Below are 27,585 nucleotides of genomic sequence, written 5' to 3'. Positions count from 1 at the left end.
ATTTATTGGAATAAGTACAAAGTAAAAAAAAAATATGTATGTTTAATCGAACATTTAAGAAGTATCTCAGTTCAAAATTATTTGGCACTATTCTATCGACATCGAGAATACAATTGTTTACCAAAACACAAAGTTTCCATCAAATTATTATATATTAAATATCTTATTATGTATTATATATAGATATATATATATATATATATATATATATATATATATATATATATATATATATATATATATATTAATAACCCCGGTAACATAACGGTAAAGAAACTGGTTTCGCATAAACCAAATCCCGCGTTCAATTTATTACTTTAATTAATAAAACAATGCAATTTTATTAACACGACATGTGACCGCATTGTGAGCGAACATACAGACAATGTAATTCCTTGAATATGATCAACCGAAAAAGGAATATTCTACTGTCAACGGTTGGCGGCACTGTACCGACTTACTAAATGCTTTTTAGGATATGTTTAAGGGATCCCAAGTTATAGAATGAATGGAACACATCACGGAAGAGGTTATTCCACAATCCTATGCTACAGTTTGCGTAGGAATTTGTAAGTTTACAAATAGTAAGCATAAAAATATAATTATAAGAAAAAAGAATAGTTCATCGCATTTCTTTAAATGATAATAAAACCTGATAAACAAAAAAAATTAAGTACCGAATTTATTAATTACGCATATTAGCTTTACGCACAGATTAGCTAACATTGTTGAAATCAATTTTCAAAAACACTAAACTTAATAATAATATGTGTTGAATTAATTTTCCTAAATTTCTCTATATGATAATAATAAATGAAAAACAAAACAAAATTTAAGTACAGAAATTTCTAAAAAAGCTTTTAAATCGAAATCGAAAAAATAGACCTAAAATCTAATTAAATGTATAAACACAAACCCTACTGTTACATCGCAATGTCCAATAAACATTACTGTTTATATTCATATGTTTTGTCACTTTCTTTCCAATTATATTGAAGGCAGACAAAAAGAGATAAAAATATTCACTCGTTATAGGTTTATTCTATGTTTGACGTGAGTGACTATGTTTGACAAATTCTATTCCTATCACGCCGCGGAATGCCTAAAGCGATATTAAAATCATATTACAAAGACACAAAGTCTAATAATATAGAATTCATTTTCGTGCCGCGTATTTTTATTTTCCATTAAAATTTTATATAATACTTATTAAAAATACTTCTAATATTTCTTGGCATCTACATTGGAAGAAGCCGGTATAAGTACTGTATTTATGATTAATGAATTATTGACTATGCAATATTTTATTGTTACATATATATATACTAACGATCAATGTTTTATATAGGCTTATATACATTTACATATGTACATAGAAGTATCGTCTTCCATCTCTAACAAGGGCACCTATGCAGGTTTTGTAATCTTCAGAGATCAACATCCGAATAATCTAGACGCATACTCGATGGCATAGACTATTGGCATATAGTTGTGCATCATTGTAAATCGATTTAATAAACATAATTGAACTTTGACAGGTGTTATCTCAATTTTAGTTAATTTTGCCTTTTTTTTTAAAACACAGGTAGCAAACGAGCATGCGGCTCACCTGATGGTAAGTGACTACCGCCACCCATGGTCACCCACAACACCTACGGCATTGCAGGTGTGCTGCCGGCCTTTTAAAAAGGAATATGCTCTTTTCTTGAAGGTTATATTGTCGTATCGGTTCGGAAATACTGCTGCTGGAAGTTGATTCAAAAGTTTTATTAACTGTTACCACCACTATATAATACTGCACGTAATAATAGTGTTTGATCTTTAAACATAACTAAAGAACGAATTAAAAACACGATTTAAAAAAAATTCGACATAAATCATTTTAAAATTAATTAAAATAATATAATGAAATAGGTATCCTTAATTTACTCAAAATAGTTTTTAATCAACTTAGAATGGCTAATAAGCTAACGTCCCACTTGATGGAAAGGTAACCGTCGCCTATAGACATGAGCAGTATCGTGGACATAACAGAGTATACTGTTTCGCCCATGATACCCCCCATGCGTCGCCATTTCTAAGAACTAAGGTGTTATTCCTCTGTATTTTGTAAATTCACTGCCATAACCCACTCTTTAAACCGAAACACAGCCATGTAAACACAACTACTTCACGGTAGAAACATGAATGGGACAGAAGCACCCAAACCAACGACTTTTGTAGAAAATCTTCCTCTGGTAAAGTTGAATAATTATTATTATTATTATATTTATTTTAAATATGTTATGGCTTCTAATTTTTATAACAATTCACAACTATAGGCAAGGACGTGCTCTCTCCGCCTCTACATTCTTCACGTATGGTAAGTTTTTATTTTCTTTTATCACCAACTCTGCATAGACACCCTTTTAACTTTTCAAACAGAATTTCTACAATAATTTACTTCTAACTTTTTTCTAACTCAGACATAATGAGGCTAATTCAAAAAAGATTTTTCTCCAAATCTGACCCTAATTTAAGAGATACCTAGACGTATCTCTGAGTAATATAGACTAGAATTATCACTGACTAATATAGAAAATCTTCAAGCGAACAGGAATTTATCGATACGCGCGAATAACGCTGCGTAAAACCATGCTAAAAAAGTTTTAAGTTTAACAGAAAAATAAATTATTTTATAGTGTTACCATCTCTTACTGTAAATGTTCATTTCATTCAGAACTGCGATAGATAAATGCAGTAAGTGAAATATAAATCTATTTACGCTTTATTTTAATCCTAATTATGTATACCATATAATTATTGGCACATCTCTGAAGTAGGATATATTTCATTCAATCAAATTATGTATGTACATAAAATAAAGTTCCTATAGTATAATTAAAAAAAAATATCTGGAACGTATCTTTAAAATTGTTTATGGACGTTAGGATTTAGTACACAATCGGTAAAACGGATTGCTGGATTGATCTCTTTTTATATTACGCAGTTAAACTTGTCAATAAGTTTAACTATAGACGTACCATTTAGACAAAACATTTGAGAGGTTAAGGCAAGACAATACAAATGCAGGGTGAAGTCCAAAACATTAGTCTCTTTTTAAGGAAGTTAAAAAAATTCTAAATAAATATGGGTCCTTAACCACCTATACTAACTTGTCAGCTAGATGTGTTAGTACCGACTCTTTACAAACTTTTTACAGCACAAATGAGACAAAAAAGCAAGAGCCAGAAAATTATACAACCATGAAAAAACATTAATGACAAAAGAGTGCGTAAAAAGAATATAAGAGTCGCATCCACACATCAATTAAAGACCGATAGTGTGCCAAATCGTGACGTTCGTCGACAGGTTATGGCCCCATTCATATAGCAACACACTGCATATTTTCTTGCAGGATAAATCTTATTAATGTGGTAATACAGCATATATCTGCTATACAACAGTTCACACGACGTTTTTACTTTTTTTTCAGTACAAACCATAATAAAGAGACGTTTTTTTTTTTTTTATTTACCACAGCACAACACGATATCGTACGATTTTACCATCAAGATATAAATATCACAGCAAACTGTATGCAATTGTATGGAGACGCTTTCAATTTTCCACAATATCGTATACATGTAAGAATTTTTATTTTTTTTTATTTTACTATTCTATGATCTCGTGCCAGTAAAATGGTACGATATCGTACCGTGGCACGAAAAATTACAAAACCGTCAATTGTATTCTAAATATAATATATACGCTATTACCATATCGGCAACCTTCCAACAAACATGCGGTGTATTACAATATGTCCAAAGCCTTTTATTGGAATTCAATACTAAATTGGATCTTGAAAGATTCAATAATCGATTATTATTAACTCCGAAGTAACTGCTATTTATTATCTAGGTTATTGGGAATATTGTATCGTGTACAAATATAATAATGTTTCTTACACCATTACAAAAAGGTATATAATAGTTTACAATATACAGCCAACAATATACTCGTAAATTCACAAAAAAAACATATTAATTATTGATTAGAAAATTAAACATAATAAAATTAATTTATATTGTTATTTATAGTGAAACAGTCTGGCGTGATACGGCAGCATTTTCGACGTTAATTATTATTATTTGCGGATTTTTTGCACGCGTCAAAACGTCAAAAACACCTTAGAATCGTTGTAACAATTTAAAATAACGTTGACTGTACATTGTTGTACAATTAAGGCTATTTCACAGCATCATTTCCAATTATAAACAAACAATAAACGTCATCAGTGACTCGTTAGATATGAATTGTGTCCGCATTCCATCGGGTCAGTTAATATTTTACTGGTTCACCATCATCTTATGGGAATACAATAATAACAAATACGTTTGTGGTAACTGTTGTCATGTTGGCATGACTGGTTAAACAAATTTTACGTGCAATATGTCAAATTTACGTGCCTATTCTATATTTTAGGTCATAAATATATATTTGGAAACAAATTGTTTTATAAAACAATTTTTTTAATAATTCTGCACGAGACACTAGGTAGGGTTAACTACAAAAAATAATTTATTAAGTATTCTATGGCCTCGAAAGTTTAAGAACCAATATGTCTATTAAATTATACCCGTGTTCATAATCTCATATTGAACTTTAGTTACTATAGTATTGATATTCGTGGTACATTCACCGCATGTAAATACTTATGTCTGCGAAGAGCCGTAAGTTCCAGCTGGCGGGCGATAATCTTGAGGCAGGGCCATCACTTGCTTCTTGGTGAACGCGTACTTCCTCACCCCGATGTTCTTGTGTGTGTTCTCTCGTCGACAGCCCTCGCTGAAAATCAGATAATTTAATATTAATTTTTAATAAAACGCAGGCACATATTTTTTTTTTATAAATTCTATTTCTTTTTAGCTGTTAACTGTCCACTGCTGAACGTAAACCTTCATCATAATGGAAGTTTTGCCAGTAGCTGTCATGCTTGGTAGGCGGGTTGGCAACCGAAGTTAGGCTTTTAAACATGTTTTAAGAGGGATGCTGCTGCCCATTTCTCTACCATTATGTTCCATTTTTTTTATGGGTGAAAATGGTATGATAACCCCGCCTGTGCTAACGGGATACGCTGGCGGAGCACCAGTGAAGGGTGATAGATGAGAATGAAAACAGGCCAGTTAGCCCATAATGATGAATTCATCTGGAATTAACTACGACAGTTTCCAGGGAGAACCGCGAGGAGGTCGACCTGGTTGGGTATATTGCTAGCAATAGGATTCTCAGCCTCCATTACTAACAATCCCTTCCCCCGCCCCATTATGTTCCCTTAGTCCCCTCTTACGACACCAACGGGAAAGGAAGGGGTAGCCTATTCTATACCGGGACCACACGGCTAATCATGTTTTAAATCAAGTGGGAACAAAGAATTATGAATATATTCATATATTATGATAACCCTCAACACTAATATATTTCCAACCAAATTTAATGGACTTCTAACACTAAAAGTGTAATATAGGTCCAAAACCTTTTTTATTGGTCGGATAAAGTATAGTTATTTTATGAATTAGGTATATCCACTTTATACAGGGTTGTCACTCGAGAATATTTTTCCCTATAGTACTATTCAGAACAAACCTGCGCATAATACTGAGTGCCTTCTGCATTTCATGTTCAGCGAGATGGTATTCGGTGGCCAGGATTGAACACTGCTCCAAAGTAACTGACATCCCTGTGCGGTCTTTAGCGCTCTTGCACGATGTGAACCTTATGCCTGTGAAACAAGTGCTAATTTAGCAATAGCTTTTTAAGCTCTATTTATTCTTATATGGTAAATAATATTGATACGTTTGTTGCTAAAAAGGACTAAAATTGCTGGAATATTTATTATTATTATTTACATTTTCTTTTATTTTTTAATTAACACCTTCGAAAAAATTCATGTAAAGATAGTTCTGAATATACTAATTATAATATATATAAATACAGAATTTTTATCATGTTCTTAGTTTATTTATTCTTCTGGTTGGCATATTTCTTCAAATATCTACATTTTACAACTTTCTGAATACTATATATATATATATATATATATATATATATATATATATATATATATATATATATATATATATATATATAAAAAATCGCTTTTAGCGATAAGGCCATCTATTGTTTGCTCACTGTGATCATTTCTTGTAATTGTTTGTTTCTATAATAAGTTTACTACTGTAATCTTTTGGAGGGACTAATAAAGAGTATCTATCTATCTATTTATAGTACATATACAACCAATTAGTTGCATAATATATAGCAAATATGATTATTTTGTGAGACCGTTTCATACCATTCATGAGCCTGGTCGCCAGTGCCGATAAATGTAACACCTCTACGTTCTTCGGCACCTTCTTGTGTACCACTATCCTTAGATTCTCCATCACCTCCTCCAACGGTTTCGTTCTTGGCGAAGCTGCAATACATAAATAATTTAATAATTTCTTTAAGAAAATGCCAACTACAATTATAGTAAATTGAAGCAACACTGTAGAAAAAAAAATTGTCATTAAGATTGATTCATAACTGAGGCCGAGTAATATCCCTTCACAAAAATACAGGAGAACTTAATAGCTGCACAAGTACATGCAAATATGCCCATTGACATTCTAACACTTTAAAAAAGTTAAAGATACATTTAAATTAATTTTAAAATTTTAATTGTATGCATGTTTCAACGAAAATAGATATTGCAGCATGTGTTGTATTTGTAATATCTATTTTGGTAGGAACAGGGAGTAAGTAGCTTTTTTATTTGTTTTTTATGCAACTTAAATGGCAAACAAGCTGACGGCCCACCTGATGGAAAATGGTAACCATTGCCAATAAACATGAATAGTATCATGGACATAACAGAGTATACTGTTTCGCCCATGATACCTCCATGCGTTGCCATTCCTGAGGACTAATGTTATGCCTCTGTACCCTGTAAATTCACTACCATATCCCACCCTTTAAACCGAAACACAGCCATGCAAACACAACTGCTTCACAGTAGAAATATGATTGGGTCAGAGATACCCAAGCAACGGACTTTTATACAAATAGTACTCCCTCTGATAAGTAAGATAAGATAGTAAGTAGTTTAATAAATTATATGTATTTGATATTTTTGTGCATTACAAGTTTTTGTATTTTATGCATGAAAATTATTAATTCACTCTTACGCCACTTGCCCTTTTCTATCTGTTCTCCTTTAACCAAAGGTTGTCTGTAAGAGATTGCCCTAGCGATAAGACCGCCTTTTGTACCTTTATGTGTATATTTCAATCTGTATTAATGTTACTGTATTTCATTTGAATTATTCACTTGTCATTGTATATTTTTATTTATGGTGCAATAAAGAGTTAAATAAATAAAGCTAAATATGAAATAGTAACCTCTGGTCGCATGATCGGCTGGAAACACCTTGCAGTACTTGTGGTAATATTTATTGAGCCGGTCCAGGTTGTCGCTGTTGGAATGATACTGCGGCGTGGTCTCGCCGAGCGCCTCCGCTAATGTCGCCTTCTCATTAATACCGATGTTGAACAGCACCGCCGTTATTGTGAATGACAGGTGCTGGAAACGGTGTCACGTGGTCAAACTATGACGTCAGTGGTGCATCAAGTTAACAGGCCTTCCGATTGTAACACACAACACTCCAAAATCGTGACACAATTTAGAACATAACAGATTTCTTTGTACCTAAATATATATACACACCCACCGCCAATCGACCTGTAACCAGCGTGGGGGAGAGGGATTTTTTTTGTAATGCGGACTACTAATAGCTTATTAATAGACTTTGCTAGCAATATACCCTGTCAGGTCGACCTCCACGTGGTCTCCCCTGGAAACCAGCGTGCTGAATTTACTTACTTTTCCTACTTCTGATATACGCATAAATATAAGTAAGCAAAAAACTAGAAACAATTTATTTATAGCAATTAAATATTCAAATTTGATTTGACTTACAAAAGAAAATTGTTAAAAGCTTTACTAGTATTATAAATGTGAAAGTGAGTTCGTTTATGAGGCAGTAAGAACCTTATAGCGCCTTCACGGCTGAATTAATCACTATAAAATTTGGTACATCTATACTTATAATAAATCTGTAGAGAGGTCAATTCTGTACATGTAATATATTTCCAAAATAACTATCAGGGGGTGATTAGTGATGGCTACTGATGCCAAAAATGCAATCAGTAAAATTTTTGTCTGTCTGTCTGTATGTTCGTTACATAAACAAAAACTACTCGACGGATTTTAATGAAACTTGGTACAATTATTCTTCATACTCCTGGGCAGGTTATAATATACTTTTCATCACGCTACGATCAATAGGAGCAGAGCAGTTATGGGAAATATTAAAAATATCCACCCGTGCCACGCCGGAACGGGCCGCTAGTACATACTATAAAGGATGGAGAAGGCTAGAGGCTACTTTTAATCCTGACCAGTAAACATATTGCCTTCAAACAGACGAAGTCGCGAGTAAAAGCTAGTAGTCTATAAATGTTTGTCTATAACAACTTTAAATGTGTTATATATCAACTGCGAATTTTGAATGAAAAATCAACTGACCTCTTTAGACGTGAATTTGGAGTGCAGCGACTCGGACACGGGTAGATACACTGTCAGCGCTCCCCTGCTGCCGGAAACTTGAGGTATCGCGGTGTTACTGGAAGTGTTATTGCAGCGCTATTTATACTGTCTACATACATGTATAACTTTTTTTTTATTTTTATAAGTTTGTGAATTTTCATAATTGTTTTGACATCATCCGGATATCAGGAAGTGTACGGAGTTTTGTATTACAGCGTGTCTTCTCAAACTTCTTATTTATCAAAATTATTAAATAAATGCTAATATTAAACTGCTGTAATCGACCGACTTCAAAAAAATAGAATTTTAATTCGGTTGAATTTTAAAAACTATTTTTTATCTAAAAAGACAATTGAAGGGGATTTTGTTTTTTTTTTTTGCGAAACGAAATCAATTATTACAATAATAGTTATAATAACTTGACTCGCCTGTGCCCAACTTTAGTTAGCGTGAACACAACAGTCTGCAGGTCCTCCACAGCGACCACCATGTCGCCCCACATCGCCTTTTCGGTTGAATACAAGCTGAGCAAGGCTTCGAACCCGCACAGTGGGCCGAGACCGGTGCTGAGCAGTTTCACCACCACGTCGCCTGGCACTGAGCACAGCCAGCACAGCAAACCCGTTGTTACTGTCGTCAACTGAAATGTTTACAGCTATTAAGTTCTCGAAAGATACCAATAGGTAAATAGGGAACAATTTCGAGAACATCGTGACACGGGATTTGTATATGTATATATATTAACATCTCTATATGTATTCCTGATAGAAAGCATCTCCTATAGACATGAACAGTATGATGGATGATAATTGAACGGTAACCCTGCCCGAGTTAACAGTATGCACTGGTGTGGTACCAGTGAGGGATGATAAGCGAGAATGAAAGGGCAGGTCAGTTAGCCCATCGTGATCAATACACGAGGAATACAGCACGATGGCTGCCAAGGGGACCACAAGGAGGTCGACCTGATAGGGTATATTATTAGCAATGCGACTAGTAGTTCGTCTTACTAACAATCTCTTTCCCCTCCCCCTCCGGTACCTATGATATTCATAATGATGTTACATCTCCATACCTAATAATTTCACTGCCATATTTCACCCTTTAAACTGAAATACAGCCATAAATGACAGAACCACAGATGAGACAGATCTTTATCTCGATTACTATCTACTTATAATTACTTTAGTACCAAGTCTCCAAAATATACATTAACCCTTCTTTGCATGATTTTTTTTTTTATTGGTGAAATCAAAGTCATATAATCAAAGTGATATAATTCATGTTTAAAATTAAAGGAAAAATGGTTAAAACAATAAATTTGACAGCTATGTTTATTTAAGCAATGGACAATAAAAAATGTTCCAGACACAATCCACTTAAACTTGGTCTTATAAGTTTTAGGCATTCAATGTTATGATGGAAATTTACTCCAGTTTATTTTTTAATGAATGATAATGGAATGGTAACCCCACCCGCGCTAACGGTATACACCGGCGGGGCACCAGTGAAGAATGATAGGTGAGGATGAAGCAGGTCAGTTAGCCCATCGTGACGAATTCAATAAGAATTATTCACGATGGTTTCCAGGGGGACCACGTGGAGGCCGACCTAATAAGGCAAATTGCTAATAACTTGCTGTCAAACTGCATTGCTAACAATCCCTTTCCCCCCTAATTTACACCAGCATGCAAAGAAGGATTAAGACGATGACTGAATTGATATTTACCGCTTGGGAGAAGCACGTGTCTCTTCTTGTTTGTAGGGCGGCCCGCTCTTTCGCCCAGCTGGGTGCTTCGTACCTGAGCCGGAGAGCCGCGTGCGACACCCGTAGCCACCTGGCCACCTCGCCTGTACTACACTTCAGTGACTCCATGTGAGACTTCAACTGTTCCAGGTGCTCTTCTGATGTAGAAACTATGAAATATTATACTTTGTTAGATTTGTCAACAAATAACTCCTTTTTATGCAACTTAAAATGGCAAACAAGCTGACGGCCCACCTGATGGAAAGTGGTGACCGTCACCTATAGACATGAGCAGTAACATGGACAGAGTATACTGTTTCGCGCATGATACCCTAAAATGCGTTGCCATTCCTGAGAACTCAGGTGTTATTCCTCTGTACCCAGTAAATTCACTGCCATATCCCACCCTTCAAACCGAAACACAGCCATGCAAACACAACTGCTTCACGGTAGAAACACAAATGGGACAGAGATAACGAACTGTTAGTTGACAAATGAATACTAAACAAATATAATTTTACTAGCGACCCGCCCGGGCTTCGCATGGGTGTACATCACATCACATTAGAAATTTCTATTATATCATTAGAAACCTCTAAAATTATCAGTGTTTATTATACAAACGAACCTTCCTATTGAATCACTCTATACATACATACATACATACATATCTGTCACGCCTGTCTCCCATTAGGGTAGGCAGAAATAATGGAACGCCAAATGCTTCAATCTATTAAAAAAAGCGAATCAAAATCCGTTGCTTAGTTTTAAAGGTCTAAGCATACGTAGAGACAGACAGACGGGAAGCGACTTTATTTTATACTATGTAGTGATTAATTATGTATAAAAATGTTACATGCTAAACTGACTGAATGTGCAAGCTAGTTATTGTCATTGATACCATCCCATTACGTACCACATTCACAGCAAATAAACATCATTTCATTTCATTGTTTTAACTCCGCTTACCATCAGACGGGCCGTATGCTAGTTTGCCATAGTACTATAAAAAAATAACACTTATATTCTATTTAAAAAAAATGGCAAACAATAATATTGGGGGGATTGTTAGTAATGGGGACTGAGAATCCCATTGTTAGCAATATACCCAACCAGGTCGACCTCCTCGCGGTTCTCCCTGGTAACTATCATGGTTAATTCCTGATGAATTTATGATGATAGGCTAACTGGCCTGTTTTCATTCTCATCTATCACCCTTCACTGGTGCTCCGCCAGCTTATCCCGTTAGCGCAGGCAGAGTTACCGTTACCATACCATTTTCACCTATAAAAAAAAAACAATAATATTACCATCATAATCAACAGCAGCGGTCGCGACCCCGGCAGCGACGTACGTGAGCGCCTCCTCAACGTTGCTGCCAACACCGCGAAGATACGCCAAGTGGTGCTCACGGACTGTGGGGTCCTGCGCCGGGAACGGGATCGATTCCCGTCTGTGCTCGGTGCCCTGATAAACAAGTATAGTTTTTTTTTTTTTTTTATAATGACATGTGATCACAGTTCTGTACGATTAAAGGAAACTAATTATTAGTAATGGGTACTAGCATCCCCATTGCTAGCAATGTACCCTGTCAGGCGACCTTCGCACCGATCTTCGTGGAAACCATCGTGGTTAATTCTTTATGAATTCACCACGACGGTGAGGCTATTTCTGTCGCCTATTATCCCTTAATTGGCCGTGTAGTCCCGGCGTAGAATAGGCCACCCCTTCCTTTCCCGTAGCTATCGTAAGGGCCAACTAAGGAAGATCGAGGAATGGGCAGTAGCGTCCCTCTTAAAATATCTCTAAAGCCTGACTGCGGTTGCCAATCCGCCTGCCAAACGTGGCAACTACTGGCAAAACCCCCAAAGAGGAGGCTTATATTCAGCAGTGGACAGTTAAAGGCTAATATGATTATCCCTTACTGGTATCTCACCAGCGAGTTAATACTCCATTATCTCTCATCCATTATATCATTACTCGTATATAAAAAACCTTGTGGTAAGTTTTTTTTTTTGTACAACTTAGAATGGCAAACAAGCTGACGGCCCACCTGATGTAAAGTGGTAACCGTCGCCTATAGACATGAGCAGTACCATGGACATATCAGAGTATACTGTTTCGCCTATGATACCCCCCATGCGCTGCCATTCCTGAGGACTCAGGTGTTATTCCTCTGTACCTTATAAGTAACCATTGAAAACCTCATACTTTTCAAAGTTAGTTAAAAATAATACTATAAACCTTCATACTTTGTGCACAGAATAAGTATACAATAGAGAAAAAAAAGGAAAAATAACACAAGCTTTAAGATCTTACGTTCTTAAAAATTTAAATCAAAATTCGAATAGAAGCCATTTCGATCTGCTATTACCAACATCACCCGTCAAAGATTCGTGCGAAAATAATTAATTAAGACACATTCGCAATGAATTCGCTTTCACAACACCATTTACACAGCTATATAAATATAGTACATTACTGCAGCGGCCAGCAACTGAGGCATTGATGGACGAACGTACAAATGTGGGCTAAGGCGTAGCCGAGGCACCCATACGTGAGTCCATCAATGCCTAGTTGTGGCCAAGGCTTTTTTGTCATTCCATTTTTAAATTGTAGGACAGATATTAGTTTACATAGTAATTTATCTGGCCGCAAAACACGAGAGATATGGATTTTCATACAACTTTTGCCGGCCGCTGCCCGCATGTGTCTTGGCCAGTACGGCAATTTTGATTTATCTCGAAGAAGATTATCAAAATAATGCTCACATTTCCAAGCATGTTTGAGAAAAAGTAGATTTGCAATTGCAAAACAATCCCAATTAAAATGTACAAGAAGACCCATAATTCAATAAAATAAAAACAAACATTAAAATAGTTGAAATAGACGTGAAGACATCTAATTACTGTATTTACATACATATATACATATAAAAAGACTTGCCCTGTCTGAATGATAAACTTTATCACGTACAGCTATACGCAATGGGACCAAAAACTGTACGTCTTATTTTTTTTTTTTTGATGGAGTTACAAATTTGATATGGGTTTCTTTTATGTATCCCATCTTCTAAGTTAGGATATAACCCATCCATGTATATAATTTTATGCAAATCCGTTCAGTAGTTTTTGAATGAAAGAGTAACAAACAAACATCATTAGTTCACTAAGAAAATTTTATCATATAACAATTATGCTTTTTTATATATTTAGACTCTTAGAACTAGCTGACTAAACTTGACCCGCGTGAATCAATTTACAAAATACTAAATTTCAATCAAATCTGTTCACTAGTTTTTGCGTGAAAGAATAACAAACATTTAACACTCACAATTTTTCATGGTAATGATAGTAGAATAGGACTTTACAACACTTTCTTAGATATTCGGCATAATTAATATTATACAACCCACTTGTGGTGGGGGAAGGGATTGTTAGTAATAGGGGGGTTAGTCCCCATTGCTATCAATATACCCTTACAGGTCGACCTCCATGCGGTTCCCCTGGAAACCATCGTAACTAATTTACCGTTGAATTCGATGGGCTAACTGACCTGCCTTTTCATTCTCACTTATCATCTCTCACTGATATCCCGCCAGTGTATACCGATAGCGCAGGTGGGGTTATCATTCCATTATCATCCATTAAAAAAAACCCACTTGTGATAAGCACGTGGATAACTGTTTTGTGATTAATTTTAGTTCAATCCATATAATATATAATTGAGTATATATGTATTGTTATCCTTTTTAAAGAAAGATTAGGTAAAGCAGTATTTATGATTGCTAATTTCTAAACAGGCATTCAGTACAGTGGCCACAGAATTAAGTAGAAGGCGCAGGTTCAAATCCCGCTCATTTCAAAATTTTTTAGTCCCCCAATAAATATTAAAAGATAGTTTATATATTTCAATGATATTTCTAAAATAAAGAATTTCACATAAGTCCTCAACATTTAAAACTAATAATATTATTGCACGAGCAAAACCGCGGCAAACGGTATATATACAATAGCATTTAATTGTATTATATTTTTTGCAGAGCATCATAATTAACACATTTAGCAGTAAGTCATTTAAAACATGATAATTAATAGAAATAACTTACAGACATTAGAATAACTTGCACATTATAATCAGATGTATGCCTATTTAAATTTCAATATAATAAATATAAAACTAGGATATATGTATACATTGAATAGATATTATAATATCCTTTATTTTCAACCAACTTCAAAAAAAGAAGGTCCTCGATTCGATTGTGTCTCATTTATGTTTATTATTTCATAACTCCGTTAGTTCTAAACCGAATAAGACCATTCTTTTTATCTAGAAGGATATACTTACTGATTAGTCACATAGATATTTTATCAAAATCGGTGCAGTAATTTAATTTTAAAATCATAATTTCAAAAAAATAAAATAAAGGCTTTGTAAATAAAATATAACATTTAAACAACTAAAATAAACACTTTAATTTTGTATAAACTATTGAATTGCAAACGAGCTGATGGCCAAGCCGATGGAAAGTGATAACTATTGCCTATAGACATGAATTATCCATTTTCCGTCCACTGCTGAATATAGGCCTCTCCCATAGTCTGCTATAAAGAACGGTTCCTTATAGCAGTTTACCATTGGGGGATTATGCCAGTAATAACCACGCTTGGCAGGCGGGTCAGCAACCGCAATTTCGCTTTTGGTGATGCTTTATCTATCGACCATTAAGTTCCCTTAGTCTTAGTCCTTAAAAATAGATATATGCAAGCAAAATCGCAATCGCAATTAACTGCTAATCTTTAATAAATTTGCCACAATCTTTAAAGGTGTCAATAAGAAAATCGCTTAGCAAATTAGACACACAATTGTATATATTGAAACATATGATGTTTCTAAAGCTATTGGTAAAATATTTTTAAAATCAGTTAAGTAGTTTTCCATTACAAATATACAAAATATCAAATTTTACCTCTTCATATTTTTTATTATTAGTTTTATGTTTATCACTATAAACTTATTTAGCACTTAGCTTGACTTGTTGACAATAGGAACTAGAGGCCCAGAGTACTAGCAAATATCCTGTTAAGACGACCTCTGCCTGATCCCCCCAAGAAACCATCGTTTAACTGCTGGTGAATCCATCATGATGAGGCTAACTTGCCTTTATCCTCACTTATCATTCTGATGTCCCACCAGCATAAATCAATAGCATAAATAACTTATTACATAATTAAAAACTAATCAATAAATTTATAAATTTATTCCCATATTCATAAAAATATCAAATATCGATCTATTTTAGGTATAGAAGGATTTTCGTCTTTTTCTTTTGTGTTCATTTCAAAAAGAAAGTAATAAATACATAAAAGGTTATTGTTTTTATGAATAACAACAGTAAATGTACGCCTTAAAATGTAAAATAGAACACAGGTTTTACGGCCAATTAAGAGATATATCAAGTCGCATAGCTGAATGTGTGAAAGACATTAAATGTAATGACACCACATAATTGCTAGAGTGAGCTGAAATGATTCCATTCGCTGTGCACAAGTTAATTAAGACAGGTATTCTACATTTTAAATAAAACAATAATTATACATATCTATGCCAGCAAAAAAATTCGCTTGTGTTACGTATTATAGTAAAGCTCATCGCAAACGGAGCTATGATATGCATATTTTATTTTATCATCATCATATCAGCCGTTAATTGTCCACTGCTGAACATAGGCCTCCCCCATGTGTGAGTGTGTGGGGGGGGGGGGTATTACATCACCAAAATATGTGGAAAGATATAGTAGAGTATTATGCAAAACCAATTATGTCTATCTATCTATGTTCAAGTCTCTTGGTGGGTAAGCAGAGAGAACCGAGTGCTAATGAGTTCTATCCTTACATACATGTCTTGTTCCTTGCACTTTCATATATATATATATATATATATATATATATATATATATATCTGTGATGGTTTACCTCGCTTTTAAAGTCATTTAACACATTATTTGCTAGCTTATTTTTAACCAACTTAAAAAAAGTGATGAAACATTCTGTGCATATTTGTTCTATGAATTATTTCTATCACACCTGACATAAATCTATATAAATAAAAATTAATCACTAAACAAGAAAACACTGTGAAAAAAGCATTTAAATTACCAACATCGCAGCAATGCTGGTAATTTATAGAACACAGCGGCTTTTATGAGAAGATATTATTCATGATCTTGTAGCAGAATAAATAGAAAAAAAAATATGTAAAAAAAATATTTTATATAAAAAACAAGTTCCCCGGAAATATAAAAAAAAAAATTGTAGACAAACAAAAGTCATATACAGTACATCAAATAATAAAAGTGCTGAAAAATAATCATCATACCTTTTTCCTGTCGCCATTGAGACTGCTCATCAAACTTCTATACGAAACTTGTTCCAAAGAAGCGGAGCACTTGTAATCATTCCTGAGGCTTCCGTGCCTCACTTTGTTGTTATCGAATGACAGACTCTGCGTATCATTGAGACGGGGCTTCGCTAGTGACCGGACCGATCTGAACGACAGATTCAAACTGCTACGTTCCTTCTTTTCTGTTTTGAAGTAATTGTTATGGAAATGCAGTTCGGTGGCTTCTGCTCTTGCGTCCTTGTGGGTACAATTGGGGCATATGTTGGGCACGCTGGAGGAGAGGCTCGGGTAGTCCACAGTGGGGGAGGTCTCCTTGGAGGAAGAACTAGAGGAGGCGTCGAACGTGTCGCAATCGGAGCTCATCACGTCGAACACCGTTAACTGTTCTGTTAATTTCACAATAGTTGACATCACCTGAAGCAATAAACGAGTTCCAAGTTCGAATCTCAACCGGGCTAATTTAATTCCACAACGTTATTAAATTCCATATCCAACACCGACTAAACTAAAATCAATTTATTACCTGATTATCGTTGTCATCGTTGTAGTTATCATCTGGCCATCCGATAAACGACAAAGATTCTTCGACAGCAGTCGGCTCCCATAATGCGAGCAAACTTTTTACTTTACTCTTAACACCTTTTAGGCAGAAACAATGATTATGTTAATCGTTATGATAACAAAAAATATATATATATATAATAAAAAAATTCAATTATATCACGTTAAAATTAATCGATTTTAAAACACGACATAAATATCTTGTTAAAATAGAAGAAGGGTTTGATAATATCATCAGATCTTAGCATCATTTTCGACTGGTGACTTTTGCATGACCATTCTTGAAACTGTATTATTTTTAAAGATCAGTTGATAAAAGAAATAAATATTATAGAGAATTAAGAGCTCAAAAATATCGGTGTTGAAATAATTTAGTTAAAATTCTACAATTATGTCACAGACAACAATTGCTAATGTATGAAGACATTTTTCATTTCCACGCACATCCATGATAACACAGTAATAATGGCATACATTTTGCTTTTTTGTGACGTAAAATCACACTGTGCCATACTGTAATCTATAATAATGGAATAAAAATAAAGTGTTGGTTTGAACGTGCTAATCTCAGGATCTATCAGGCGAATTTGAAAAATTCTTTTTGTATTTGATAACTCATATCTTGAGGAAGGCTATTCAACATCATAACGTATTTAATTGTAATACGCCGTGGTCAATTACATATTATAAAAGTGTCCCATCACCTTTTGATATGGATTATGGCAATATAACTTAATGAGAAAGTGGACAAATAAATAATTGATCCGACTATAAACAGTTTACTAGTGTCCAATAGCAATACAAAGGGGGAAAGAGATTGTTAGCAATGGACTTTGACAGCGCCATTGCTGACGGTATGTCCTATCGGGTCGACCACCACGTGGTTCCCCCTGGAAACCATCGTAAACAATTATTTTTGAATTCGTCACGATGGGCTAACTGACCCGCTTCATCCTCATCTATCATCCTTCACTGGTGCCCCGCCGGTGTATACCGATAGCGCGGGTGGAGTTACTATTTCATTATCACCAATAATAAAAAAATAGCAATACAAATAAAAAAACGATTAAATGCCCATTAAATGTTTCGAAGTCTTATTAGTTTCATTCATGAGAATATTTCCATAGTAATTTCAGCAAACTTCGATCACCTTTTCATTATGTTTTATAGAAGCAGACCACTCACTTTCCAGAACGGCCACCGCTTCCGCCTTCTGCCTCGCCAGCAACAGCATCAGCAGCCTGTCGAGGTCGTCGGCCAGCTGCTCGCGGAGTCTCCTCACCGCCACCACGTTTTCGTACTCCGCTTGTATCTTATTCGTGGCCGAATTCCACTCGGCCTTCGTGCTGTTCACGTCCTTCACTTGCTGTACTAGTCTGATTAGAGGAAAACACAAAATTGTTAATTGATTGTAAATATTTATTTTAATAATCCACTTACTAAAGTTATATAGATATTAACAAAATAACGCCTAACTCAGTAAAGAAAAATATAAACCTTTCAGTAAGACGAGTAAGCAAAACAACATCTTAATAAACTGTAAAAAAGATGGTATACATTTACTAACTACTAGTTTTTACCGGCGACTTTGTCCACAAGACCGAGATACATTAACAAACCAAAACAAAAAGTAGCCTATATCCTTCTACGTCCCATATAGTCCATGTAAATTGCAAAGTGATTGGTTAAGATATTAAGACACTATAAGGTAAGAAATAAAAAACAAACATACTTTCACATTTATAATTTAGTAAGGGTGTAACTAGTATAATAAAAAAATGCACTAAAATAAACGTAGTGGTTGCTATACATTTTAACCAGTATATTATTTATAGGACTCGAAATAACAAAGTGATAACCTACGTGATGGACAGTGCTTGTGAAATTACAGGGTACAGAGACATAACATTAAGTCTTTTTTTTTTTATACAACTTAGAATGGCAAACAAGCTGACGGCCCACCTGATGGAAAGTGGTAACCGTCGCCTATAGACATGAGCAGTACCGTAGACATAACAGAGTATACTGTTTCACCCACGATACCCCCCATGCGTTGCCATTCCTGAGGACTCAGATGTTATTCCTCTGTACCCAGTAAATTTACGCCATATCCCACCCTTCAAACTGAAACACAGCCATGCAAACACAACTGCTTCACGGTTGAAACACGAATGGGACAGAGGTACCCAAGCCATCAACTTTTGTACAAAGTCTCCCTCTGGTCGTAATAATGGTATCCGATGAAGGTTACCATAGACAATACAGTATATTCCGGGATAGTCATGTTGCTGTTCATATCTACAGACAATAATCATTACATTCCAAGTGGTAGGTCAACAGTTTGTTTGTCATTCCATTTATAGCAATATTATAAACAGGAAATATTTGATTATTTATTTGTAATTGATAAACTCAAAAACTACTCAACTGATTTTAAAAGTTGTTCCACTTATGGAGAGCTATATTATCATCAAGCAACATAGACTATATATAATTATAAAAAAAATAGAGATCCTTACAAAAAATTGCTATAATGTAACCCAAGGTATCAAAAATTGTATACATAAAAAAAAAACAGTAACTTACGTGATTAGCCCTCGGCTCCGTTCAGCTCTATGGGTATGAGCAGCGAACGCACCGGCGGTGATAATATCATGGAAGCCGGTCTTGTTCAGCGTATCGTTGTGTACCCACATCCGTTGCAGGTGCAAGTTTATTGGCGCGAACTCTAGGCTGGCATCGTCTACGATTGAAAAAATATATAATAACGTAAAGTAAGTTACAATAAAATTATATAGGCTTCATAAGTAAAGCCAGTATAAATAAGAATAAGTATTACGAAGTTGAATTTTAATAAATCCTATATTAGATGTTAATTCTATCACCTTTCCTGCTGCTTGGCTTGAAATAGGCACTGTCCACTTGCTGCATGCAGAGCTTGGAGTGACAGTAGTGTTTGAGCAGTGACACGTGAATGTTGACCAGCTCCAGCTGCCGGGCCTGCCACTGGCTGCACATCTCGCCCACTGACAATAACTCCTCGAGAAGTTCCTTTTCTCGTTGGATGTAAATGTCTCTGATACATTACAAATACATTTTAATCATATTATATATACTATTTATATATTGTTATAACACTAATATGACAGAAAGAACTAGAAGTAAGCCAACATAGTATGGAAAAGATTATGTTATATATAAAAAATCAGGACAAAATTAATTTAAATACAATAAGAAAACAAACCAAAGTAAAAGATTTCATAGAAAGTACAAGAAAGAAAAAATGGCGTTGGACTGGGTATATGATAAGGGACCAAAACAAGAAGTGGACTAAAGAAGTGACCGAATGGTAACCAAGCAATGGTAAAAGAAACAGAGTGACCTGAATGGAATAGCAGGACCAAAGTGGCATCAAACCATACAAGATAGAAAGAAGTGGAAATCGTTGAAGGAGGCCTATATCACAAGACAAACTTATAGAAGACAATATTAAAGATAATAATAAAAGCATGAATAGTTGAATCTTATAATGTATTGTGCATGAATAAAACAATGTTATTTATCTATTTATTAACAGTTGTGAATGTATTATTTGTGTGAAATTGTACTATCAGTAATTAAAGACTATTATTATATTAAATTGAAAATAAATTATATATACTCGTATATGTTATTCCAGAGATAATATAAATTGTTGTTTTAATATAAATTAACCTACACAACAATTAAACCCAATACATTACTATATCATTCTCTTATAATATTTGGATAATTTGCAACAATTTACATTATCAACGAATAACATAATAAATATATTTGCAAAAATTCTATATACCCGTGCGTATAATATAGCCAAGCCGGATCACTAGTAAATAAATAATATATATATATATATATATATATATATATTACTATAACCCAAACCGCTATCCAGTATCTCTGCACATCCTAAATGTTGAGTGGTAGAGAATGGCAATAGTATTGAGTCCGCCTTTTGTACCACGTGTTATCAGTAGACTCTGTTATGTACATGGTATTGCTCATGTCTACAGACGACGGTTGCCACTTTCCATCAGGTGGACAGTCAGCTTGTTTGCCATTCAAAGAATCTATTATTATTCTCTACACAAAAATATTGTAAAATGTACTCACAACAACTGCATCGGCATCTGGTAACACAACTTTGGTTCTGCCATGATTTCGTGGACCGTAATATCTCCGCCGAGACCCGAATGAAATCTATATGTCACTTGGTGACTATTAGCAAAGTTCTGCTTTAATAAACTCCCATATGATGGAAACTTCAACTTGAGGCCTAGTCTCGGAGGGAGTGACTGCGACCGTCTATGGCAGAGTACTTTCTGTGGTATGTCTATGCAGTTTTTATCGTTTGTATGGCTGGGACTCGTGCCTATGTATGACGGCTCGAGACTCCATCCATTTATGGTGACGAAGCCAACCGGGCGATTTTCTCGCGTTTGTAAAGCCACGCGTAGTCTCTGTGCTTCCTGTGAAATATATTATTTTTATATTATTTATAATACCATGTACATAACAGAGTATAAGGTTTCACCCATGATATCCCCCATGCGTTGCTATTCCTGAGGACTAAGGTGTATAAGGTCTGCCATATCCCACCCTACAAACCAAAACACAGCCATGCAAACACAACTGTCTCACGGTAGAAATACGAATGGGACAAAGGTGTGAAAACGTATTGTCACAGTCTAAAGAAATCACTTTTGTGGTATCTATCAAGAACGCCAATCACCTGTATAGTGCTGAGTTGGAGTGCCGCAAATCCCATAGGCAAGGCGGTCTCGGAGACTCGTTCCTTCACGTCGTAAACAACTATCCGCACGAGCGCCTCGCCCGTGAGACCATCGCTCGCGCGGAACAGTATCGTCTTAGAGAAACACGGATTGCTGCATGTCTGCAAACAAATCATTAATTTAATACCCTTGGACATATTACGGATCACCATCTAGTCTCAAACTAACGTAAGCAGATCTTGTACTATGTTGTGAAACATATAATATTCACCTGTATCTTCATATTGTTATACAAATGCTTACATTTTGTTCATACAATATGATCCGATTTAAATGGGAATGTGACAGTGACATTATTAGGTAGATACTGTGAATTAATATATCACTAGAATTGGGACAACGCGAGAAATTTATACGTTTGTTATTTACAATCGGACAAATTATTATTTTTTTTTATGAAAGATTCATAATTTATTTGCCATTTCAACTCATATCCATTGGAGAATTGTTTTTAGTTCCTAATAATATCAAATTAAATTCTAGTATCCGACCGAGAAACTGACTTCGGATTTCAACCGAAGGTCCAGCCCAAATCCGAGTCTAGGTTAGACCGTCGGCCCAAATTCTTTCCAATTCTTCTCAACTGAGAATGAGAAAAAAATATTAACATGCAAAATATTAAAAATGCAAAAATATCATTGAATAATAATTATCGTGAGTCATACTGTATTGTAATTATTTAAGACGGCTTTACTCACGTTTTAAAGTCAAGAATGCCTGACTAGTTTCAAACCCAATGAGAGCCCTTATCTCGTGGCACGGCCGTGAACCGCGCTCGTGAATAAATTAAAAACGTGAGTAAAGACGATAGAAATAATTACAATGCAAAAAGTCTATTATATAATATGATTTTATTTTCTTGATGATTTGATTGAATCAGTTGATGCGAAATCGCCAAACCGTCTATTTAGCTTCAAAGAACGACCTGCGGTCAGATACTGATGCTACTAATTTGTTTACTACGTACACACCTCAACAATTTCAGTAGCTCCATATCTAACGCAGAGCCCCTTAGGGTACTTCACGAAGATAACAATGAGAGGCGTCGGCGGCCGACCGTGCGCGTCGCATATTAGATTGTCACATGATAGTGCTAGTTCGCATAGTGGGACTTCATTCATATCTGTAACAAAACAATACTTATGAAACAATGATAGGAGTGATTTCAGAGTAAATATATCGCGTAATGAAAATTGTTTGTTTTACAGCCACCTATCTGTACTGAATAGATTACTCGGGAAAAGTGTGAGCGTATTGTGAGCGTTATCATATATATATATATATATATATATATATATATATATAAGTACCATAACACAGAATGATTTATAGCATAAAAGAATTTAAATGTAATTCATCATTATTTACAGCATTATTATTTCATATCGATAAAATTTCAGTTATCACAATAATAATTACAAACATTTATCTAATCACTTAGATGTTTAATTAAAAAAAAAAACACTCACCAATAACTATACCCCTCTGTAATCGATAGTTCACTATATCTACAATAGGTCTGATCTTGTTCAGTCTTTCCTTCAAATCTGCAACCTGCGATTTTATATTCTCATATGACGCTAACTGTATGGCTTTCAGCCATAAGGTACGTTCGGATTCGTGAAACGTCGCCATCCTGTAGCATACTCCGTTCTCCCACACTGCAACAATACCATAACAACTTCAAGGGCTTGAGGGAAAACAATTGTTACTAACAAAGACTGTCATCCCTATTGTTAGCAATAGACCTTTATCAGGTAGACGCGATTTCCCCTGAAAACAATTGTGGTTCAATTTTATTGAATGCGTCGCAATGGAACAATTGAATTACGTTCTCCCTCACAGTACCCTGCCAGTCTATGCCGATAGTGCTGATGAGGTTATATATGTATATTCCGTTATTTAAAAAAAAAAAACTTTAAAGCCTGAGTATAATGTGGCTTATAATGCATAGTATGCTGATTAGGTTTTGTTATTGCTCTATATGTTCATATATAAAAGTTTGATTACTCGAGTCTTTTTTATGGATGATAAAAATATAGTAACCTAAGTCTGCATTATAGGTATATGCTGAGGGAGCACCAATGAATTAGTATTGAGTTATGAAGTGGAATTATTTAGAGTACATTACTATCAGTAGGGTCTTTAAATCTCAGTACTAACAATTCCCAACCTCCCCTGATTACCTAAGTTACCAACACATAACAATATCATGATATATATACCAATGCCTATTTATTATTACCATCATATCAGCTGTTACCTATCCACTGCTGAATGTAGGCCTACCCTATTAGGGGGGCTTTTGCCAGTACTTGCCACGCTCTTCAGGCGAGTTAGCAACCGCAATTAGGCTTTGGTAATGTTTTAAGAGAGACACTGCTACCCATCCCTTAAACACTACGTTACCTTAGTCACCACTTATGACACCCACGGAAAAGTAAATGGTGGTCGATTTTATGGTAGGACCACACTGCGATGTCTATTGCCAGTCTCTAATAGCCTTCACACACTTTTTACACACGTTATTATTACTGATCTAAAATATACTCTGAGGATTATTTTTTCTACTTGGACTTTATGTCCAAACAGGTCTAAGTCTGGGCAAAAGAGGCAAACAAATAAATATTTTTTCTATATACAAAATTATTTATTGTTAATGGATCACTAAAGAGACATTATTAGTGGGTCATTATTAGTCATTGATGGATCGTCATTAGCCATTAATGGTTATTATTAACATAATTAACTAATTACCTTTATTTTTATTGTAACTACTATCTAATCACGTCGTATTAAGTCTCAATCGTGAATTTATTGATGATACCTACGTATTTATAGAAACAGTCATTTATTATTTACATTTGCAAACTATGCATTATAACAATAATTGTTCATAATCATAAATTTATGCACACAATGGCAGTTGATACCATTGCTAACTGGCTCAAGGTCAATGCTTAACAAGTATGCAGGTTTTTTATAATGTTATAGTCAACAGAGTGACAATTTATAGTTAAAAATGAAAGAATAATAGCAAATATGTATGGCTTTAAAAATAGTGGCCAGTTTTTTTATATTTTTATATATTATTACCTTAAAAAAATTCTATATCCTCACTAGACTTACACTGTTTTAAACTATTATTCCTAAAGTTTGTATTATATCTATATCTATTAAGAGTAATCCCTACATATATAAATATAATTATAAATATAATTATATATATTATTATATTTCAGAAAAACAAGCACCTAGAGAATATCTCCTTACTTTGATAAGTTAGTACTTATAGTTGTTGAATTGAGTGATACTGGTGAATCGCAAGCCCATATGCCCCGTGTTGTAAAAAAAAATTGGCATTCATAGATTCTCTAGAGTGGTTTCCATTTTATTTTCACATTTTCAAAGTTTATAACTGCTTACCTTTGACCCTACCAGCCAAGGGAATAAATTACCACAATTTGTCTTTTGTCTATTGTTTTCTTTTTTAAATTCCTGTATTATTATTTACCTGAATTTGAGCTTTACTGAAGACATCACTTTGTCTGTGTGTAGATAATCAGAGACAGGAAAATTTAACACATATTGAAAGCACCCTTTTGGTGTTTTTAAGAGAACAATGTTTAAGGTTACGACTCACAATTTTGTTAACAATATAGGGATAGAATATCATACTCCCATTTATAAGGAAGTTTGGGAATAGCAGATTTATTGAGCCAGAAGAGAGCACCAGCAGTGGCCTGAAGACAAATGCCTCTCATTTACTAACCATGTCATCAGCGAGTCGTATAAGAGTTCCTGCAGATCAGCAGCCTCCTCAAGTCACCTCTTTCACCAGACCATGGAAGTACCATTTAGCAGATAGTAATAGTTTAGCCAGTAACAACCACTGAACCTATTTTTACAAAATTTTTTAGTCATAAATTTTCGATATAAATTTTACAATTATTAAAGATGTTCCTAATCTTCACACGGGTTCTTCATTATATTGAGTGCATAATTTTAAGCTAATAATAATAGCAACCATATGCCTAATAGTGCATTTATTTGTGTTGAAAATCATTTTTATATACACACCACATAGACAAGACACCAACTCCCTCTCATTTTCTGTTAGAATTACCTAAAAACAAGGTGTTAATTACTTAGGAAGCAAAAACTTTAAACACATACCAATTTGAAATGGCCAATGTCCATTCTCATCCTGTGATAGCAATTTAACTTGGTGGTTCCCTAAAACTATGACTCCCATAGGCTCATACCATGATTCTGGTCCCTTTAAATAGAACAGCAAGTTGCCTCTAAGACGAAACCAACGCACTGAACATCCTGGAATATTTATAATTAAATATTCAAATTTTTGTAATAATTGACATAAGTTAAAAATTAAATAATATTTTTTTGTAGATTACATTTTTTATTTGTATATTTTCATATTTATTAAAATAAATTGACTATCAATTTTTATCAAAATATCTTCAAAATAAATTATCCTTTTTTACTTGTGACAAACAAATAAAAAACATTCAATTGAAGGTATCAAAAATTTATTATCCCATTTATGGCCATTACAAACTAAAAAAAAAATCCAATTATGCCCATGATATTTGTAATAAATAGTGAATCACCTCCTAAAAATTTTCTTCTTATGAATAAAATATTAAATAAATTAAATTATCAATGTCAACAAATATCTCCTAATTATTGATAGTATTATATCATCTACTAATCACACTTAAAATTTGATAGATTTAAATTAAATTTGGTATATATTTATACCATATCATACATTAACACGTAAAACTATTTATTCTATTTCAGGCGAATAAAGAAACAATACACAGCTAAAAAACAATATTTTAATAAAAGCTCAAAGAATGTTCCTATATAATTAATATAATTCCTACTAATGCAGAATATTGAGTAGGCAATATTAAATAAAATAAATATAAAAAAATATTACGAAATATACTATTTAATATACGATAACAGACGTTGTGTTTACTGACCTTCAGATCTTCGAAAGAAACCATCCTGACGTTCTTTTAATACTAAAACGCCTTCTCGGTCAAACTTATTAGAAGTTTGGGATGCTAACGCAACCAACTCTTGCTTGTTGTATCTCATATTTTCCCTAATGGCATTTTATTTAAATAACAATATTACAACACCCGGAATCGGTACAAATGCGGTATATTAATTTAACGGTCACAATAAATTTATCCTATAAAACATTGTTTATTTATAAAAATATTACATTCCACTGATTCCGCTCACAAAAGTAAAAAAATTAAAGATATCTATAACAGTATTATTACTAGTTTTTAAAAATTCTAATCATGTAGGAAAATCGCTTAGAATTCTACGATTACATATTGAAAATATTCATGCTGAATTTGTGTCAGTCGA

At 34.2% G+C, this 27,585-nt stretch overlaps 1 protein-coding gene across 1 annotated transcript; it reads right to left on the bottom strand.

Moving 5' to 3' along the window:
• Positions 1-214: 214 nt before the first annotated feature.
• Positions 215-27,585, bottom strand: LOC113519077 (inositol polyphosphate-4-phosphatase type I A-like). The gene is made up of 19 exons (XM_026904133.3): positions 27,186-27,585; positions 26,350-26,505; positions 23,643-23,834; positions 23,145-23,296; positions 22,113-22,274; positions 21,494-21,849; positions 20,227-20,417; positions 19,928-20,084; positions 18,527-18,717; positions 17,304-17,419; positions 16,757-17,194; positions 11,686-11,842; positions 10,358-10,545; positions 9,057-9,268; positions 8,608-8,704; positions 7,422-7,602; positions 6,335-6,457; positions 5,626-5,761; positions 215-4,827 (listed from the first exon to the last, which is right to left on the bottom strand). Exons 1-19 carry the CDS (start codon positions 27,301-27,303, stop codon positions 4,695-4,697), a joined length of 3,456 nt encoding a protein of 1,151 aa, XP_026759934.1. The 5' UTR covers positions 27,304-27,585; the 3' UTR covers positions 215-4,694.

Source organism: Galleria mellonella, unplaced genomic scaffold (assembly GCF_026898425.1).
Source record: "Galleria mellonella isolate WM207_F2 unplaced genomic scaffold, CSIRO_AGI_GalMel_v1 utg28, whole genome shotgun sequence".
Lineage (NCBI taxonomy): Eukaryota > Metazoa > Arthropoda > Insecta > Lepidoptera > Pyralidae > Galleria > Galleria mellonella.
This window is presented reverse-complemented; position numbering and strand designations above follow the sequence as displayed.